The following is a 20,533-nucleotide window of genomic DNA, read 5'->3' on the forward strand; positions in this document are numbered from 1 at the left end:
CCCTGCAATGGGATGAGCTCCCGTTGATCTGTCCCAGCTCTTGTTAGCCTAGTAGTTTGAAAGCACCCCAGTGCAAGTAGATAAATAGGTCCCGCTGCGGCGGGAAGGTAAACGGCATTTCTGTGCACTCTGGTTTCCATCACAGTGTTCCATTGCACCAAAAGCGGTTAGGTCATACTGGCCACATGACCCAGAAAGCTGCCTGTGGACAAACGCCGGCTTCCTCAGCCTGAAAGCGAGATGAGCGCCGTAACCCCATACAGTGGTACCTCAGGTTAAGAACTTAATTCGTTCCGGAGGTCCGTTCTTAACCTGAAACGGTTCTTTACCTGAGGTACCACTTTAGCTAATGGGGCCTCCTGCTGCCGTGCCACCGCCGCGCAATTTCTGTTCTCATCCTGAAGTAAAGTTCTTAACCTGAGGTACTATTTCTGGGTTAGCGGAGTATGTAACCTGAAGTGTCTGTAACCCGAGGTACCACTGTAGTTGCCTTTGACTGGACTTAACCACCCAGGTGTCCTTTACCTTGACCTTACCTTATTATACAATGTAAGTATTCAGCTTGAAGCCTCTTTTATATTTTGTGTTCACTGAAATGTGACCTCACTTGAGTGCTGAGGCACACTTGGTCAGTGGCGGACCTTGGGTCTCAAATTTCAGCAGCACCCTGTGTGATGGCGAAATTCCCTCCCCCCGGTCTCTCACCTTCCATTCTGCACCATCGTTGCAGCACCTCCTGTGGCGCTCCCAAGACTCCACACCCAGTGCAACCAAACATTACAGTGGTACCTTGGGTTACAGACGCTTCAGGTTACAGACGCTTCAGGTTACAGACTCCACTAACCCAGAAACAGTACTTCGGGTTAAGAACTTTGCTTCAGGATGAGAACAGAAATCATGCAGCGGCAGTGGGAGGCGCCATTAGCTAAAGTGGTACCTCAGGTTAAGAACAGACCTCCAGAACGAATTAAGTTCTTAACCCGAGGTACCACTGTACAAGTTTGGCCCTGGATTCAAACTTGTGACGCCCAGCATGTGAGACCCAGCATGTGAACCCTACTAGGCTAGGGTTCCTTCAGCAGCCCCTCAGCAGCATGTTTCTCTTATGCCTCCATTTTTGCATGCACGGTACATCAATTTCTCGGATTAGCAAGGTTAAACTTTATAGACAAGTCTGAAATCTTTATATTTGGCTTTTCTATATCCTTCATTCATAATTCATTTGTTTCTGATACATCAAATAATAGCCCAGTTGCTGGTCTAGAGGCTCTTGTTTGAGAAATAGGTTTGATATGTTATCATTCCCAGAATGCAGAAACGATGTGGCCTGGTGCATTTCTAACATTGGATTCTGCATATAGAAAAGACAGCACACGGTTATTTGCTGATGTACTGCTAATTGGGGGGGGCGGTATTGCAAGAACTGAGTTCAAGCCAAATTAAGCTAGTCACACTTAATTCCCACGAAAATCCACGGAACAGATTTGAAATTGTCTACTTATATCTCAGTGATTTCAGAGATAATGTGTCCAATATTTATTTATTTCTTATGACATTTATAGCCCACCTTTCCCTCCACAGAGCTCAAGGTGGTGTACACAGCTATCCCCCTCTCCGTTTGATACTCGCAACACCCCTGTGAGGTAGGCTAGGCTGAGAGACAGTGACAGTCACCCAGGGGGCTCCATGGCTGAGCGGGGATTGGGCCCTGCTCTCCCAGGTATTTTTCAGCACTCTTAACCACCACTCCACACTGTCTGCACTGTGGCTCCAGCCCACTGCCTTTCCAAAGCACCGAGATCTTCCCATCGCGGCTGCATATTATGTAGTAGTCACTATTTTTCTCATGCTTGAAATGTTGACGAAGCAATATTGACATATTTGTATCTGTATTAGCACATGCTCTGTTTTGCACTCATGGTGTGTGGGTTTTAAAAAGCATGTGTGCGTCCTCCCACCTGCATTCTGATTAAGCTCTTTCGCACTTGAGTTTTCCGTGAGCCGTAGCTTGCTGGTGGCACATATGCTACTTCAGCCCCTGGTTTCTCTTACCATGGTTGGGAAAGACTCTTTGTTAGCCTCTTTTTAATACAGTCATACCTTGGTTGTCAAATGCTTTGGTACTCGGATGTTTTGGCTCCCAAATGGCGCAGACTCGGAAGTGAGTGTTCCGGTTTGCAAACATTTTTCGGAAGCCGGACATCCGACGCAGCTTTCTCAGCTTCCGTTTGAGTGCAGGAAGCTCCTGCAGCCAACCGGAAGCTGCGCCTTGGTTTTTGAACCGTTCCGGGAGTCGAATGGACTCCCGGATAGGGATTAAGTTTGACAACCAAGGTATGACTAATAATGCTTCCCCATAATGCTTGTGCCTTATCTCAGGGGAAAGGGTTAAGCACTCCCTCCCTGGCGCATGTTTCCCATCAGATTAGCTTTAAAGTGGCTTTAAGTAAAGAAAGGGGACGCGGTTGGCGCTGTGGGTTAAACCACAGAGCCTAGGACTTGCTGATCAGAAGGTCGGCGGTTCAAATCCCCACGACGGGGTGAGCTCCTGTTGTTTGGTCCCAGCTCCTGCCAACCTAGCAGTTCGAAAGCACGTCAAAATGCAAGTAGATAAATAGGTACTGCTCCGGCGGGAAGGTAAACGGCGTTTCTGTGCGCTGCTCTGGTTTGCCAGAAGTGGCTTAGTCATGCTGGCCACATGACCTGGAAGCTGTACGCCGGCTTCCTCGGCCAATAAAGCGAGATAAGCGCCGCAACCCCAGAATCGGTCACGACTGGACCTAATGGTCAGGGGTCCCTTTACCTTTAAGTAAAGAAAAATACGTTTGGAGATCTAAGGCCAGATTTCTCCTGCCACATGTAATTTGGCCTTTAGCTACTGGTAAATTCCATCAGTTACACCCAATCAGTTGGCTCAAGTTTCTATATTGTTTTGTGTCTACTGTCTATTTGGCAACGTAGTTCCAAATAATACTATAGCAAGTCTTTCCTCTCTTTCCTGTTTAACGTACCATCTCTCCATCTGTGTCTTAAAAATAAAAATCTAATCCTTTCTGCTGCATTGGTTGTGTGACTTTGTGGTCTTGTTGCTCATCTATTGCCTGCATATCATTCTGCAGATACACATTCATATTTTACATATCAGCCCCCAGTATTCTCAGGCAACCAGACTCACTGGTGCCTGCTGTGAATTGACCTATTGGACTTCTCCAAGTTCAGTTTTTACCTAATGACAGGCAGCTGCAAACCACCCACCAGTTAAAATTCCCCTGCTATGCCCAGGAGTGACACTATGTCAGAGAATTGTGGGAAATGTAAAAGGATGGGTGGCTCACAGCTGGTCACTGCAGATTGCAATCCTTCTGCCTGCCACTGCTGCTAATCTCACCAGTGTTGGGGTGGGGGTGCCAGATGACCCTTTGCCAGGGTACTCTCTTAAATCTGCAGCTACCCTACATCCAATAACATCCTGAATGATAAAGGCTATGATTTAATGGGTGGACAGAGCTGAATGTGAGTGAAGCAAGCTGGCCGTGCATCTGCACAATTCCCTCTGCTGGTCTGTTACAATCTAAGGGATGCGGGTGGCGCTGTGGTCTAAGCCAGTGTTTTTCAACCACTGTTCCGCGGCACACGTGTGCTGCGAGATGTTGCCTGGTGTGCCGTGGGAAAAATTGAAAAATTTGAAAGATTTTTTTTTTAAAAAAAAAGTCAAATTTTCGCCCACTAGGCGGGCGCCGGACTGTGTCCACCCTATTTTCCATCCATCCTGGGTGGGGATCAGATCGGATGGGATCGGATGAGAGCGGACAGGCGGTCCGCTCTCATCCGATTCCCCATAGAGAGCAGCGGTGCTCTGACATCTCCCTCTCCGCACACAGTGGTGGTGTGCCTCGTGATTTTTTTCATGAAACAAGTGTGCCTTTGCCCAAAAAAGGTTGAAAAACACTGGTCTAAGCCACCGAGCCTCTTGGGCTTGCCGATCAGAAGGTCAGTGGTTCGAATCCCCATGAACAGGTGAGTTCCCATTGCTCTGTCCCAGCTCCTGCCAACCTAGCAGTTCAAAAGCACGCCAGTGCAAGCAGATAAATAGGTACCGCTGTGGCGGCAAGATAAACAGTGTTTCCATGCGCTCTGGTTTCCGTCACGGTGTTCCGTTGCACCAGAAGCGGTTTAGTCCTGCTGGCCACATGACCCAGAAAGCTATCTGTGGACAAATGCCAGCTCCCTCGGCCTGAAAGTGAGATGAGTGCCACAACCCCATAGTCACCTTTGACTGGACTTAACCGTCCAGGGGTCCTTTACCCTTTAACCTTTTTTTATTACAATCCTTAAACTGTGACTGCTCCACCCAGGAATTTTTTCACTTCTCGATAGGTTTGGTGAAAATCAAGGTTCACCCATCCGTTGACACCACTGTTTTCCTTTATACAACCAGAGTTTCCCTCCACATCTCTTATGTTTTAAACTACTGCCCTCTCCCTGCATATGGCAGCCACCCTTACAGATAGGAGAGTATTAAATTTCACTGTCTGCCCAGAGGCACTGAAGGTGATATACCAGTGATAAAACAGTAAATACAATTAAAAAAAAATAATCCAAAGGCATAGCCACCTCAAAGTATTGCACTTCTGCTTTGAAATCTGGCTTGCTTTTATGTTTGTAGTGCAACAATATTGTAGAACAATGTAGCCAAAGTCCCAATGAAAGAAAAGAGTTACTCAGTTATGGGGGGGAAAAAAATGAGCTACAAATATCCCATCATTACATGACAGAGTAAGCTTACCTAACAATGGCAGGATATAATTGATAGAAAAAGTACATGTACAAGCCTGCTGGGACAAAAGGTTTATCCTTACTACAGGATTGCTCTCAGGGGTGGACAGCTTGATCCCTAAGAGTTGCAGAACCAGCGCAGAAAGGAGAAATGGGAATCGTAGGGAACTCCCTCCTGTGTCTGCTGTGAGAATGAATAAGAATTTTGCAACATTCCAGGCAGTGAGAAAGGCAGAAATAATTAACAATACCTTCTGGCAAAGAAAAGCTTATTGCATTGACATTTACGCTAGCTAGATTGTATGAATCATTGCTTAGCCAGGTCAAACCTTTTAGCGTGTGTAATCCTTCTTTTGCGTTCACTGATTGCCCACTAAAGCTATCTAGTTACAGCTTAATTAAAGTTCTCTATCTTATCCAGTGCTGAGAATGAGTTCAGCTAAAAACTAGCACAAAGGGGATCTCAGAAAACTGGGAAAGCTGACACCGTGTTACCCAAATATCTTCAAAAATTAATTCAAGTCTAGACTGCAAACTACATAGGCAAGGTTTATGGGACTGTTTCTCCACACTTAATTATACTGCACGATCATATTACTTGACATGATGAACTGATTCTCTCATCTATAGAGAAAGAGACTGTATGCCATGTTTTCACTGCTGGGCTCAAATATTGCTATATAACATTAGTGCCGTTAACTAATTCTGCTTTTTGCATACCACATCTTAGACTGTGCCTACCAGGGCATTAATGTGAATGTGCGGCAATTTTTCTATATGTGCATTCAGGGCCGGCCCACCCATGAGGCAAACTGAGGCATCTGCCTCAGGAGGCAGGATCCACAGGGGCGGCATGTCCTGCCTCTGGTAGTGCATTGCCCACTGCCGCAGTGGCAGCAATGGCAGTGGCATGCTCCTTGGAGGCTGGATCTGGCGCTGCCTCAGCAGCCCCACCAATTCTGCCTCTATGGGGGGCCTCTTGGTGACTAGGAGGCACTGCTGGTCTCCAAACCTTAGGGAGGAAATATTTGGGGTTGCCACCTGGGGTCCCCTGGTCTCTGCACCCATCCAGCATGATTCAGAGCAGGCCCCTTTCCCCTCTGCAGTGGATTTTGATTCCCACTTCAGCTGGGAGGTAAGGTTGATTTGATCGCCCGCTTGTTCCTGATTTAGATCTTCACTTCTTCCCTGGCTGGGGGGAGCATCATTTTTTGGTTTGCCTCAAGTGCCAAAATGTCTTGGGCTAGCCCTGTGTGCATTTGTGTAATAAACACACTAGACGTAACCGGCTGTACGTTTGAAAAAATAATATATACTATTCATTGTATTGAATTGTAGATTTCAACAGAAGTACCGGTAGCTTATAAAGTTCAATGAAAAAAGTAGAAGACCCAGTGGATCAGTTCATTCTCTAATCAGTTTATGCATAAGGTCCATGTATGTGAAAGTGTATTGAATTTATTTGTATTACCTAGAGCTTGTACTACTGGTGAAGCCCAAGACAGTGAAACAAGGCTAATATTCTGGAAATCCTTGTCTTAGACTCTGTGAAAGGATTCTGTGGAACTGCAACAACCTTTTGTGTGGATTGTTGGACTCTATGAACAGACAGGTGGAATAGACACTTTCACATATATAGACCTTGTGCATACTTCTGTTGAAATCTACAATTAAATACAATGAATGGCATATATTATTTTTTCAAACGTACAGCCGGTTACGTCTTGTGTGTTTATTGAATATGTTTCACATAACCAGAGGTTTGTTGTTGCTGTGTGCATTTGTGAACATTCATTCATATATGAGATGCTCTAAAAGACGTCAAGGAATACGTTGCTGAAAACATGAAGACCAACAACAAGATGTTATTTAAATATACTAGTAGTAGGAAACCGCCTAGGGCAGTGGTTTTCAACCAGTGTGCTGTGGGGTGCCTTGAATGATGATCAGGGGTGCTGTGGGCAACACTGGCCTCTATCGCTCTTTCTTTCCCTCCCTTCTCTGATGCCCTCTGGCATCTTCCTCCCAAAGGCTTGCACAGCTGTTCATTGCAGCAGCCCTGGCCAAAAGCACCCCAGGAGAATGGTGCCTCTGGGAGGCACCTCTCTTTGGGGCGGTGGTGGGACAAATCAAAGACCTGGGGCAGCAGCAGCAGCTGCCCGGAGGACTCCCAAGGGGAGGAGGCTGAGGGAACACTCCACAAGGGAGGATGTTCGAAAAAGAGTGAGAGGCTGCCAGCTCTGCAGGCAAGGGGTGACATAACTGGGCTCCTAAGCCCCACAGGGGTGCCTCAGAAAGAATGTATAGTGGTACCTCGGGTTAAGAACTTAATTCATTCTGGAGGTCCATTCTTAACCTGAAGCCGGTCTTAACCTGCGGTACCACTAATAGGGCCTCCTGCTGCCGCCGCGCGATTTCTGTTCTCATCCTGAAGCAAAGTTCTTAACCCGAGGTACTATTTCTGGGTTAGCGGAGTCTGTAACCTGAAGCGTCTGTAACCTGAGGTACCACTGTAGTTGGTTAAGGGAGCCCTGGACTCAAAAAGATTGAAAAACCCTGGTCTAGGGACCCAGTTAGACCCTTGGATGACAAGAGAGTCAACTGAGTTATAAAAGAGGATGAAGATATCCCAGAGAAGCTGAATGCATTACCATCTTGGCCTGAATATAAGCTGCACCTTTAAAATTGGAGGGGGGGAAAGAAAAAGAAAAATACCCGAATATATGCCTCTCCTTTCCTCGCTGTTCCTGGCTACATACTGGCGGGTGGGGGGGCTGTGCTGCATTGCCGACAGCCTTTCCCCTTCCTCACTCTCCCCCTTTCCGGCCTTGGGGGAGAGGACTGGGGACTACGCACGGGGTGGGCACCGCTTCACTGCACTCCTGGCTGCATACCGTAAGGTCGCAAATATAAACCGCACACTTTTCACAGTTGGAATTGGTGGGGGAAAGTGCGGCTTATATTCAGTCCAATACGGTACAGTGGTACCTTGGGATGCAAACGGGATCCGTTCTGGAGCCCCATTCGCATCCTGAACAGACCGTAAGACGCGACTGCGCGTGCGTGAGTCGTGTTTCGCCGCTTCCGCGCATGAGCATGACATCATTTTGAGCGTCTGCGCATGCACAAGTGGCGAAACCCGGAAGTAACGTGCTCCGTTACTTCTGGGCTGCCGCGGAGCGCAACCTGAAAATACTTATCCTGAAGCGTATTTATCTCAAGGTATGACTGTATTTGAATCTGTTTTCACAATGGAGGATATAGGGCAGATCCCAGTGCCTGAACTAACCTTTGCAGGCGGTGAGTCTGGTGGATAAAGACAGATAGCGATGATGAAAGTTTAAGTTCCAGGCCTGATAGGCAAAATGAAAACTGACAAGTTGCTGGGTCTGGATGACACCTACCCGAGAATTTCAAAGAACTACAGTTCCCAGAGTTCCTTTGGATGAAGGATTCTGACAGCTATAGTTCTATGAGCGGAATAAGGTTCTCCTAACAACCCTCAGCACCCTTAACAAACTACAGTTCCCAGGATTGGGGGGGGGGACATGACTGTTTAAGGTGGTATGATGATGCTTTAAATGTATAGTGCGGATGAGAGTCTGGCTAGTCAAAGGTGGAGACAGGCAGAATATGGCAGGCAACATATGAAGCCTGGCAGAAACAAGAGCAGACTGAATTTTCAAACCCCAAAACTGGTAATCATGGTTTAACTAGACCATTAAAATATAGGGTAGACATTTCAGTTTTCTTTCCAGACTACATGTTGAGATTCATTCCCGTTAGTAACATCTGAAACATGAGCAGTCCAGGTTTGCTTTATCTTAAAACCCAACGTATAATGCATGAATACAATTCTGGAATCCTCAGAAAAAGCCAGAATGTAAAATTGCATTTCTGAGTGTTGGTTCTATAGAAAAGGAAAGTCTTCTGCCAGAATCTTGATACGTCATGCTAATGAAAACTTTTTTTTGGGAGGGGAGAAGTAATGGGGCATGTAGCCTCTTGTACATCAGTCATGACCTTCATCTGCAAACAGGTTTTTCATTCTGCTTTCTGCTCTCATGAATAACATTTCAGATTTCCTCCTTATGAACTGGCCTCAAGCTGAGGAGTAGCCTTCATAGTTAACTGGCACACTTTTGGGCCATTTGTGATTTTCTAAGCTCCAGGTTTCCCTTGACAGATTTAACCATGGATGAACTATTTATATTATGTAACTACAAACGACATGTAAACAGAGTGGAATCGGATTCAGAAGATTTGTTATTTGCATCAGCCACTAGCCATAGCAATAAAATAAAATACAGTGGTACCTCGGGTTAAGTACTGACTTCGTTCCAGAGGTCCGTTCTTAACCTGAACCTGTTCTTAACCTGAAGCACCACTTTAGCTAATGGGGCCTCCCGCTGCTGCCACGCCGCCAGAACACGATTTCTGTTCTCATCCTGAAGCAAAGTTCTTAACCCGAGGTAATATTTCTGGGTTAGCGGAGTCTGTAACCTGAAGCGTATGTAACCTGAAGCATATTTAACCCGAGGTACCACTGTACAGTATACTGAAGAGGGAGGTAAAAACTTAACTACACAAAATACATTCTGGAGGTTTGCATCAATAATCAAATAATACCCGGTAGATCTTATTCTAATTGCCCCTGCTAATTTTGTCGCAGCTTTTGCTGTCACCTGGTTATCTTGATCTGCTAGAGGAAAGAACACAGTAGCAATTGTTGAGTGACCCGGCATGGACAGTAGTAGAAGGGTAATAACTTCACTCCTCAAAGGGGAGTGGATAAAACAGAGTGGATAAAATTGACAATTTAAGAAAATTGCAGATATCAGTCTGATTATTTTTTTGTAAAAACCCACATACATATCAGTTTTATTATGCATTTTGAACAAAATACAAGCATATTACGTCTTACAGCCATGATTCCTTCTAAATCCATGTCTTCTTCTTCTTTGGTGATCACTCGTAGCCGAGTAAGATTGTCTTCCATAAACACCGTTTTAACAAGTGACTGTGGAGGCCAATTCTGGATCCACAGGTCCTTCCACAGTGGAGTCATTGGTTTCCAGGCAGGAGTTGATCACAGTGAGGGTTTGCTAAGCGTGCCTTCCTCTTAGCACATTTCTCCCTTGCATCCTGAGTTTGAGTGTCTTCAAAGCCCATGACACCTTTGGTAAAGATTGTTCTCCAACTGGAGTGCTCGCAGGCCAGTGTTTCCCAGTTGTCAGTGTTTATACTACATTTTTAAAGATTTGCCTTGAGACAGTCTTTAAACCTCTTTTGTTGACCACCAGCATTACGCTTTCCATTTTTAAGTTCGGAATAGAGTAGTTGCTTTGGAAGACAATCATCAGGCATCCGCACAACATGACCAGTCCAACGAAGTTGATGTTGAAGAACCATTGCTTCAGCACTGGTGATCTTTGCTTCTTCCAGTACACTGATATTAGTTCGCCTGTCTTCCCAGGTGATGTGTAAAATGTATGTCCAACAAATCTACAAACAGCAATTCTATAGTCATATTACATCAGAGAGGAGCCACCACTATGATGGCAGAACAGCTGTTGTGTCCAGTGTATATGTTTTGTCTAAGATGGGAGGAGAAAACACACAACTGGGGGCATGCCTGTCAATTATAAAGCTTTATACATATATATAGCGCTTTATCATTGACAGGCATGCCCCCAGTGACCATGGCAACACTGCCACGTTGGCAATGATGCCCACTAACAATGGATTAATGCCCCCAACAAACATCTCTGCTTCATTAACACATGCAAGCAGGGCTGACTCAGGGTATTCAACGTGCACAAAGAATGGAGAAAATGTAGATTTACTCTGTAAATAAAAATGCATGTGGGGTCCGGATCTCAGAGTCTTGAAAAGATGACACCTGGTGCAGGGTAATATTTTTTAGCAAGAGACACCAGTGCAAGTATACAGCTATGCAAGAGATGGGGACTCGATGGCCCTTCAAAAGTTGTTGGACTACAACTCCCAGCAGCCCAGACCATTGCTTGGGACCAGTGCTTTTCTCTGGGGGTACGCAGGAGCACGCATACTCCTAAACATTTTGTGAATCAGTGTTTGGCCTCATTGAGGGGCAGTATTTCAATATGAGTAGGAAAATGAGAGTACCCCTAAACATTTTTTTAGGAAAAAAAACACTGCCTGGGACTGATGGGAACCAGAGTCCAACAGCATCTGGACTCCAAGTTCAGATTCCTCATGTCTCAGTTATGCTATGTGTCTTGGGCAAATGATTGAAAACCATGGTCCAAATTAAGCCTCCGAATTAATACAAACTAATAAACTGCAGGGCACTCACCCTGACCTTTGTAATTCAACGTATGAGCAATGATAGTAGTAAACAGTTAATGTAAGTATTTACTGGAACTGAGGTCTTCTTGGCTTGCATAAAACAATGCTGCAGCCATTATTATAGTTTGGGTTCCTAGCAAACTCTTTATAATTCATTGTGATGCTGTTTTAGGTTTATTGTAAATTCTATCACCGATGTTCATAAATAATACAGTTTCTTCTAAGATACGTCCTACATGGACCAATTTTGTGTGCCTCGCCTCTATCTACTTCCCCCCACTTTAAAAAAAAATATGTGCTGAATACAACTGTAGCATCACTTGCATTGGCAATGAATAAATAAGAGCGATCATCTCAATGAGACCAGGGACAGAGAACTTCTGGCCTTCTATATGAAGAACAACATTTGCATCAGCCACTAGCCATAGCAATAAAATAAGATACAATGTAGTGAAGATAGAGGTAAAAGCTTAACTATACAAAATACATTCTGGAAGCCTTCTGTATGTTTCTGGAATTTTGCTTGCTTGACCATAGAGAAGCTACTGGGGGTTGAGCCCAACAACCTCTGCAGGGCCACAGGTTCCTCATCCTTGCCATAGACACTAACTAGTGGAGATGGATGTGTGGTTGTGGCATTTCAGGGCTGACCTTTGCATTGAAGCATCTACCCTTACATGTGTGTACCTGGACTCCCATGTGCTCTGCCAGCACTCATGGATGTTCATATACACCCTGTTGAGAGGTTTAGGATCTTTGGCTGGAGTTAGGACATGTGCTTGTTATGGATGAGTGTTAACCCTTAATCTTATGCCCACATATTATAGCAAATAGGAGTGACAGAATATATAAAAATGCTTCTTTAGACAGCAAAGTTACATTCTAAGCAGGTAGGCACACCTTAATTAAAGAATAAGATTCCCTGCGGGAGGCAGTGGAAGACAGAAGTGCCTGGCGTGCCCTGGTCCATGGGGTCACGAAGAGTCGGACACGACTAAACGACTAAACAACAAAAAATTCCCTAACTATTCTAAAGGCCAAAAAGGTAAAGTACTCCTGGGCAGTTACGTCCAGTTAAAGGTGACTATGGGGTTGCGGTGCTCATCTCGCTTTCAGGCCAAGGGAGCCAGCGTTTAACCACAGACAGCTTTCTGGGTCATGTGGCCAGTATGACTAAACCGCTTCTGGTGCAACGGGGCACCGTGATGGAAGCCAGAGTGCATGGAAACACGGTTTACTTTCCCGCCACAGTGGTACCTATTTATCTGTTTGCACTGGCGTGCTTTTGAACTGCTAGGTTGGCAGGAACTGGGAAAGAGCAACGGGAACTCACTCCTTCACGTGGATTCGAACCGCTGACCTTCTGATCGGCAAGCCCAAGAGGCTCATTGGTTTAGACCACAGCACCACATGTGGCCTACAGAAGCATGGGCATGACAATTTTGCCATAAACCCACACTAGGAGGAGGGAGGGGGAGAAAGAAAGTTTGCCTGTCCTTAAGGCAAAGCAGAAGTGTGCAGACTCCTAGGGAGCAGTGGATATGTTCTGTCCTGTTGGAGCTATGAAGCCTACTAGCCTTTGAATCTAATGCTTTTTCAAATACCTTTTTGCCAAGGCATGTCAGTGTATAGAAGATGGGTATGTGAAATGATTGATTCCTACAATTTCCATAATCCCTTCCAGATTTTCCTGCCTATATCTCACTTTGCCCATCTTTGGTAATCCTGTTCCTGTTTGCTTAACAAAAGGGTGAAAGACTTGTGATAGCGAACAGTTATCTAAACCTAGGCATCTCTGTCTGAGATCTGTCTTTAATTCACCTTACCATTGTGTGGATGGATCCCACTGAAGAGATGAGTATCCTGTATTTGGCAATCCTATATTTGCATATGTTGATCTTTAGGTCAGGTGTGTGTGAACTCAGAATATTCCTGAATGCCTGGAGTGCGGCTTGGGCCAGGTTACCAAGGAGTTCATCATGGAGGGTCTCATGTCAAATTAGTTATGTCAATCTTATACTTATGCCACGATTTATAGAGATAAACCATATCATAAGTTCAGATTCATACAACCTTCCTCACACTACTTGTAATACCAATGAAACACCTGAGACTGAAATGCGATTCTGATGTTGTGTTTACTGTGGGCACAACAGCCTTCAGTTCTATTTGCATTGAAAATTTATTTGTGGACAAAAGCAGATCTTAGAATTTGGACATTTTTTCTTTTCCTTCTTGAAAATGTTGGATTTCAGCATTTCCCCAATCTTGCATTTGATGATGAACTGAGCCATGAAGCTCATTAGAGTGATTTAGGGTCAGTTACGCTATCTGTCAACTTAACCTATCTCACAGGGTTGCTGTGATTATAAAATGATACTGCTAGTGCTGGGAGAGAGAACTATATATCTTGCCTTGAGTTCCTTTCAGAAAGGGCAGCATATATAAATGTAATAAATAAATACATATAATGGCAAGCTGATGGATACTGATCCAACAGGGAGAGTATTGATCACATCCGTCTTTTATGTACCACTGACCAAGACCCATGGCATGCTAACAATACCAGCTCCCAAGAGAATTTAACAGAATTATGAATTCTAAATGAAGGCTGCGGAGAAGTTCTGATGGGCAGAGAACTTATGGCATCAAAGTGGAAACATTAATTCCGGAAACATTTTAAACATTTAGAGAACTGACATAGACTTAATTGGGTGCTTTGTACTGAGCCAAAAGGTTGTCCAAACTCATTTGTAAATTGGCTGTGCAGCTGCTAAGAGTGAGGTCACTCCCTGAAGCAGTGCAAGGAGTCCATGTGTGGGAAGAACATGTTCTCCCAAAACAGACTCTCGTGGGAAAGAGAATGTTATCTTGTGCAATGCTGTTCCTGTGACACCTTGAACTTAGGAAACAATGCAATACATTTTGAATTTTGATCTGAGTATTGTAATTAATTAATTATGATAATGCAGTGCTTAGGTACTGCATATATAAACCCAGCAGCACTGATGTGTACTGTTAAAATATTAGGTTTTGACCCAGAATACCGAGGTTCAATTCTCCGTTCAACCATTTAGTTTACTGAGCAAGTCACTACTGTATTGGTCAACATACCCCGTGAAGCCCCTATACTCTAAAATACGCCATTAACATTATTAAATAATACTAAATTGATACATAGTTGTTTCATTACACAGCTTTTTATTCCATCACAAGTCCTGGCTATCACTGCTCCCCCTTCTCATTTCATTCAAGTCATATATTTATTAGAAAGTGCATCTTAAAGTGTGGTATTATGAATCATATTAAACTAATACATAGCTGCTTCATTAAATAGGTATTTCTCTTCCCATGCCCTATCAATCTTCCCACCCCCTTTCTCATATCATTTGTGAATAATATTTATTAAGAAGTGCATTTTTGGAAATGAAAAGGTGAACGTAGGAACTATTGGGTGGAATGGAGGAAAACACTGGCAATATGGGTAGCATTACGTCCAGATTTCCCCCATTTTATTTTTTGGATGATTTTTGCCCAGACTTTGCTTCCAACCACAGTGTTCTGGGTATGTCGGGAAATTCCGGACGTCTGGCAACCTTATATCCAGTGCTTTTTTTCCCTTTAAAAAATGTTTAGGGGTACTCTCATTTTCCCACTCATATTGAAATACTGCCCCTCAATGAGGCCAAACTTAGATTCACAAAATGTTTAGGGGTATGCGTCCCCCTGCATCCCCCCAGAAAGAAACCACTGCTTATATCTGCACCTTGAAATATGGCTCAGTTTAAAATATCCACATCGGCTTCTTCCTATATGGATGCACTTTATTCCTGTGTGCATCTGATCCCTTCCTCTCCGAGGCTCAGCTCTGCACGGGGACCTGCTGCCCCATTGTGCATCCTACTGCCTGAGGCCGTCGCCTCACTTTGCCCCCTGGGCTGAAGAGCAAGAGGGTGGAGGGCTCGGAGGCAGCTTCTTCCGAATACAAACACGTATGTAGGACCACACCGTTAGGCTCCTACTCATCCACCGAGTTACTTCAGCTTCCGAAGCAGCCATTTAACGTTATGGGGGCTGCGGGGAACACACCTAATGATCTCATCCGCCATAGTTGTTTATGGATTAGGACCGCATGTTTTATTTTTTTATTTCCCCTCAAGGGGTACGTTTTAAACACTACGAAAGCAAGATTGCCTGAGCGGCTTCCAAGGGCCGCGCACAGCGATTCATTCTTCCTCGGACCACGAAGGGATGTGGTTAAAAACGCCCCACATTGCCTCTCAAGCACCGTCGACGCCTATTCAGACAACCCCCTGAAGCAATTTATTCCCCCTCGCTCGATTTCTCTCGTGTTTGTGTGTTCTGTGTACTCAAGAGGGACTTTTACTTCTAAGCAGCAGCGTGCATGGGGCGGGGACGGGGAGGCAGCGCCGCCCTGCATGAAGGGCTCCCCTTGAGTGAGGAGGAGGAAGGTCGCGCCGTAAATCCCCCTCTGCCTCAGAAGAGAGAGAGAAGCGAGAGAGCCGCCTCGCCTTCGCGTCATCCCTCCGGCCCAGGAGGAGGAGGAGCCGCATTCCCGCGCCGATTGGTCGGCGCTGCTGCCAGTCGCGCAGGCGGGCGAGGGGCGCGGCCAAGCGTAGAGCCGGCTCGGCTCCCGGCGAGAGCAAAAAAGGAAGAAAAAAAAAAGCGGCCGGCCGAGTCAGGAGCCTCGTTGTGCTGCCGACGTCGACGGCAGAAGAAGGAACAGTGCCGGCTTGTAGTAGTAGTACCAGTACTATTATTCCTTCCAGCGCAGCCACCCTCTCTCCTCCTGAGCCCTGCACCATGGAGGAGGAGCGGTCGGGGGAGCAGATGAGACCGCTACTCACAACGGTAACTGAAGAGCGGCGGGAGGAGGCGGGATGGCAGTTGGCGGTTGCGCGCGAGGGAGGGAGGGGGGGACGTGGAGGGAGGCGCTCGCGCCCCTTTATCTCTCCCGCCTTTCCCCTGGGCTGAGAGGCTCGGGCGGCCGTTGCTGCCGCCGCCGCCGCTGCGCCTCTTTGTGGGGGCGGAGCCCCACCGAGCGCCTCACTGGGCTCCCTGGCTCTGTGACGGGCAAGCGGCGCCGGATTAATGCCCGAGGAGGCGACACAAAGCCAGGCGCTCTTTTCTTTCCGGTCTCGAGTCTCCCCCTCACACACACAAACCGACAGGTGTCACTTCGCGCTTCCTCTTTCCCCCCCTTCATCTCCGCAGCCAAACACTACTAACAACAACAACCACAGGAGCAATACTGTTGTGACACGTGGATGGAATTAAGACTTGAGGGGGGCGGGGGAGGCGGGCGGTTTTCTTGCTCATGGAAACATTTCGCTTCAGCATCATCTCCGCCGAATGAATCCTCCACTTGGCGCGTGTGAGGAAATGGAGGGAGGCGCGCGTCTCCTTCCTTTCCACAACCAGCTCCTGCTGGTCTGGGCTCATTGCTTTTGTTCAGGCAAGAGCTCTTGATAGGGTGAGGGGTGGGCAGAGAGGGAGGGGGAGGGGGGAGCCTGGTTCTTTGTTCGAAGCTCCCACTCCCTCCCTTCTCCCTCTTACCCTTCTAACATGCTCCCTTCATTCGGGCTGGGAAGTGTCAAACGGGGTAAAGGAGGATACATAGTGGGCAGGCTGCAGCGGGTCAGGGCTGGCCTCTGCTGTCCTATGGGAACTAATAGTAATAGTAATAATAATAATAATAATATAAAAGGACATGTGTCCTGGGCACAGTGCAGCAGGCGAGGTAGGGGCATCTCCGGTGAGATGCCTTGCTTGCTTGCCTTCCGTCCTCCTGCTCCTCTTGAGTCCTTTGTGAGTGCAAACACATGGCTAACCCGAAGCAGCTCTTTTGTCCTCAGAGCTCAAGGAAGTGGCAGATAACTCAGCAGTGATTCACTTTACTTCCTTTCATGGCTGGGGGTGAAATGAGGCGCAGTCTGTCTCTTCCCCGCCACCCCACCCTTCCCTGCTTTTTAAAGTGGTACTAGGGAAAAAAAACATTAGTGGTTCATCACAGATTTTTTTTTTTTGCCCCCTTGCGTTTTAGATGAGTTAGCCAGGATTTTTATTGAGTGTTTCCATGACTTTGTCCTGCTGCTAAGGATGCGTTCATTCCCAAGGTTCCTTGGGACGGTGCCGGGGCAGATAATCTAGTTTCAAATGGCACTAGAAGATGGAGAGCTCTTCTGATAGCAAACGAAGTTAAGCGAGTGAACAACCTAGTGTAAAAGCTTTCCCTCTACATCATTTGGCTTGTTCACTGAAGAGTAATATGTATTAGTACCATGTGGCAAACAATTTAAGTACTGGATTTAACTTGATTGCTGCACATTAGGATCTACATCTACAGCAAATTGTTCGATACAATCTATGTAGAAAGGTGGTGATCTATTTTTTCGTTTTTCGGTAAAACAGTTGTGGTAGACTACATTATGGGTAGTATTGAGCTATGTATTAATTAGAGTATGCCTATTTAAATAAAAGTAAATAAATGTCAAATGTGTGGTTTTTCCACATTGGAGGTGGCATAATAAAAAATGCTAACTTGCGCAAAAGGCAGTAATAGAAAAAGAGTTATCACTCCTGATCTATGATGAGGGGAACAAAAGTAGGGCTCCTAAGATCTCTTGGACAAAGAGTCAAGAGTCTTTAGCTTCAGGTTTGCCAACAGCCACAAACAAAGGGGGGGGGGAGCCACAGGATTTGTTCCTTTCCTGTGGTTAGTAGATGTCCTTAAATCCAAATACAGTAATGTCTGATCTTTTTGATATCCAGCTGTCACACAGAAGTGACACTTGGAAACCATGCCAGGTTTTTTGCCTGGAGTGTATCTCTAAAAGTTACTTGCCCAGTTGTTTGCCAAGGCTTCTGGTGTGGAAAGACTCCACAGTTATAGCAGTTTTCATTTGGCAGGGATTCAGGTCTCTCATCTTAGCACTGCTTTCATTTATATACCACCTCTGCCCTCCACCTTGCCTCATCTGAGTGTTGCTTGTAAGTGTCTGACAGCAGATAAGCAGAATGTTACTCTGGGAAGGGTAGTGTCTAAGAAAGGGAGGGTGCATTTGATCCGATTGCTGATTCTGCAGTGGTTCCTTTGACCCTGTGGGTTCTTGCGCTCTTTGGCTATCCTCTCATGCTGAGTATGAGTGATCTGTTGCAAATATATTTTGTTTTGTTTTTGGTCATAATAGTTTTTGAGGGAATAATTTTGCATCTTTTGAATTCTTACAGATTACAGGAGGAGACGGTCGTTCCAGCTTCTTGAAGGAGGTGGGGGCCCATTAATCTTTTGAGTAGAGAAACGCATGACTACAAAAATTGAATTGCTGCATTTACTTTTAAGATATATTTCTACATAGGAGACTATGATATATTCACTGAAAGATGCTAGAGAAGATTGGATTTGGTTTTACAATCATGGAGAGGGTTAATGGTCCCTGTTCTCATAAGCTTACATAGATTGTGGTCTGCCTAGTTCTCTTTTCCTGTCTGGGAAGAAAAGAGCACTCATTTATTTTAATATGAAAGTGTTTTTATAATGAAACGGATGTAGACCTGTGCGTATTTCCTTTTTGCAACAATTAGCTCTTCAGCTACATGTAGTTCTAGAATGTTCAATTGCACCTACTTTTTTGCTTTGTGGCAATGATTTTTGATCAGGCCTTTTTTACCATTTACAGTTTGAAGCACCACATACTGTATAGGTTTTCTGAACCTATCTGGAGGCTTTCACAGTAGTATTACAAGTACTAATAATACTTCACAGGTAATATTAACCATTCTTCTCAGGCAACCTTTCTGTGGAATATGCCAGCATTAGTATTTAATGTTTTGCTAGAGGTTGGATCTGTGTTGATCTTCTGATGAAGCGTCTTGCATGCTAACTTTTTGGAGGGTTTCCTATCGACTAATATGAAAATTCCTTGAAAGTAATAGGCAACATCACATTTTATCCGACACTTATGATAAATCATTAAGTGTGAATGCCCTAGGAAGACAAGCAAATCTTACTGCACCTTATACATATGTAGGATCCTGCATATTATAATCTACACATCTATAGCATCCTGAGTGCTTCTCAGAAATCTGTTCTTGGAAATCTGGAAGGGTATTTTTGGAACAGTTGAAATGAGCCTACAGCTTCCTACAGTATCTGTTGAGGGTCATATAATCAATCTTAAACTAACAAATCCACTAAAATAGCTTTAATTATTTATTACTATTCTCTTCTGCACTGATGATTCATGTAGGTGCATCTGTGTCCATGGTTGCAATTAGCTGTACCAGGTGGCTATTGGATATGAGAGAAAGGGGTGAACTTCACCCCATAGCCTACTAGTAAGCACAGCACTCGCCTCCTTTTGAGTTACCTGAAGTAGGTGGAACAAGGAAGGATGAACGTGCTGGAAAGAGGGTTCCTCTCTTTGCTTGCATGCTAATTTATTTTCTGTTCCGTTGGAGATTAAGAACATGAAAGAAACTAATAAGTGAACTAGATAATTTCCTAGCATTTAATGAACCTGAGATAAGGATGGAATTCTTCAGATTCTAATGTAGAACATTTCCCTCTGGTTTGATCCAACACAATTACCATTTAATATTTCAAAAAGTCAAGCCTGCCTTTATATAGCTGTCTAAAAATGCAGTACTGAAATCTAATAAATGCAAGGCTATCCTGAAAAGGCAAGGAACTATATGTATTTGTGCAGTGCTATTTAGCTCTTGTTTATACAACTGAATATAGCTGGAATAGTCCCCCCACCAAAAAATATGATGAAAATACATTGGGTGAAATATTTTCTACCTGCTATTGCTCTGACTTCCCTGTATATGCATATTGTGCCTTGTGTTTTATTTTGTTAGCTAATAGTGGGACTGTTCATAGGATTTCACAGACGTGTGTGCCAGAAAAAAAGTCTTAACTCAAAATAGCTTGTACATATGGCTTCCTGCTATAGAATTACACAAACTTGTCACCTGATGGCATTGTCCTTCATAAATCACATTCAGTCATTACTCCGTTATGAGGTTGGTTCTTCATCATTCTCACAGGAGTTAAGTATTTTGGCTTAAAACATTTGGTTGCAATATTATCATAGATATTTTTTTAGTTCTTTTTATTGGCTCTTCCAAAAGCCAACTAAACTGAGGTTATGTACTTCATTAGCAATAACAAATCTACTTGATTAGCCTGCTTCTAAACTAGTGAAAATAAGAAAGGGTATTAGCTGAGGACTTAATCAAGACACCTTTTGAATGAAACGTTTTGCTAAGCTGAATTTCATGGTTCCTGACAATAATTCTAACTTTATTTTGCACCTTGAGTGAGTTTTAGCTAACCTTGTAAGTAATTGTACACACAATTCTAGATAATATGCAGCTCTATAAAAAGTGTAAGAATGGGATT

General features: G+C 44.7%; 1 protein-coding gene across 16 annotated transcripts in view; it reads left to right on the forward strand.

Annotated features, from left to right (window-relative positions):
• The window catches only part of SLC4A7 (solute carrier family 4 member 7), a 113,816-nt gene that overhangs the window by 31,996 nt on the left and 61,287 nt on the right, over nucleotides 1–20,533 (forward strand). For 2 of the 16 annotated variants that reach the window (XM_081164339.1, XM_081164340.1), the window contains exon 1: nucleotides 14,704–15,978. The exons of 8 other annotated variants lie outside the window; for them this stretch is intronic. In XM_081164339.1, the coding sequence (XP_081020465.1) occupies nucleotides 15,931–15,978 (48 nt within the window). In that variant the 5' untranslated portion in view covers nucleotides 14,704–15,930. 6 more of the 16 variants (XM_081164350.1, XM_081164344.1, XM_081164337.1 and 3 more) reach the window with 6 other exon arrangements.

The sequence above is a fragment of the Podarcis bocagei genome (genome assembly GCF_964188305.1).
Source record: "Podarcis bocagei genome assembly, chromosome: 12".
In the NCBI taxonomy this organism is placed as follows: domain Eukaryota; kingdom Metazoa; phylum Chordata; class Lepidosauria; order Squamata; family Lacertidae; genus Podarcis; species Podarcis bocagei.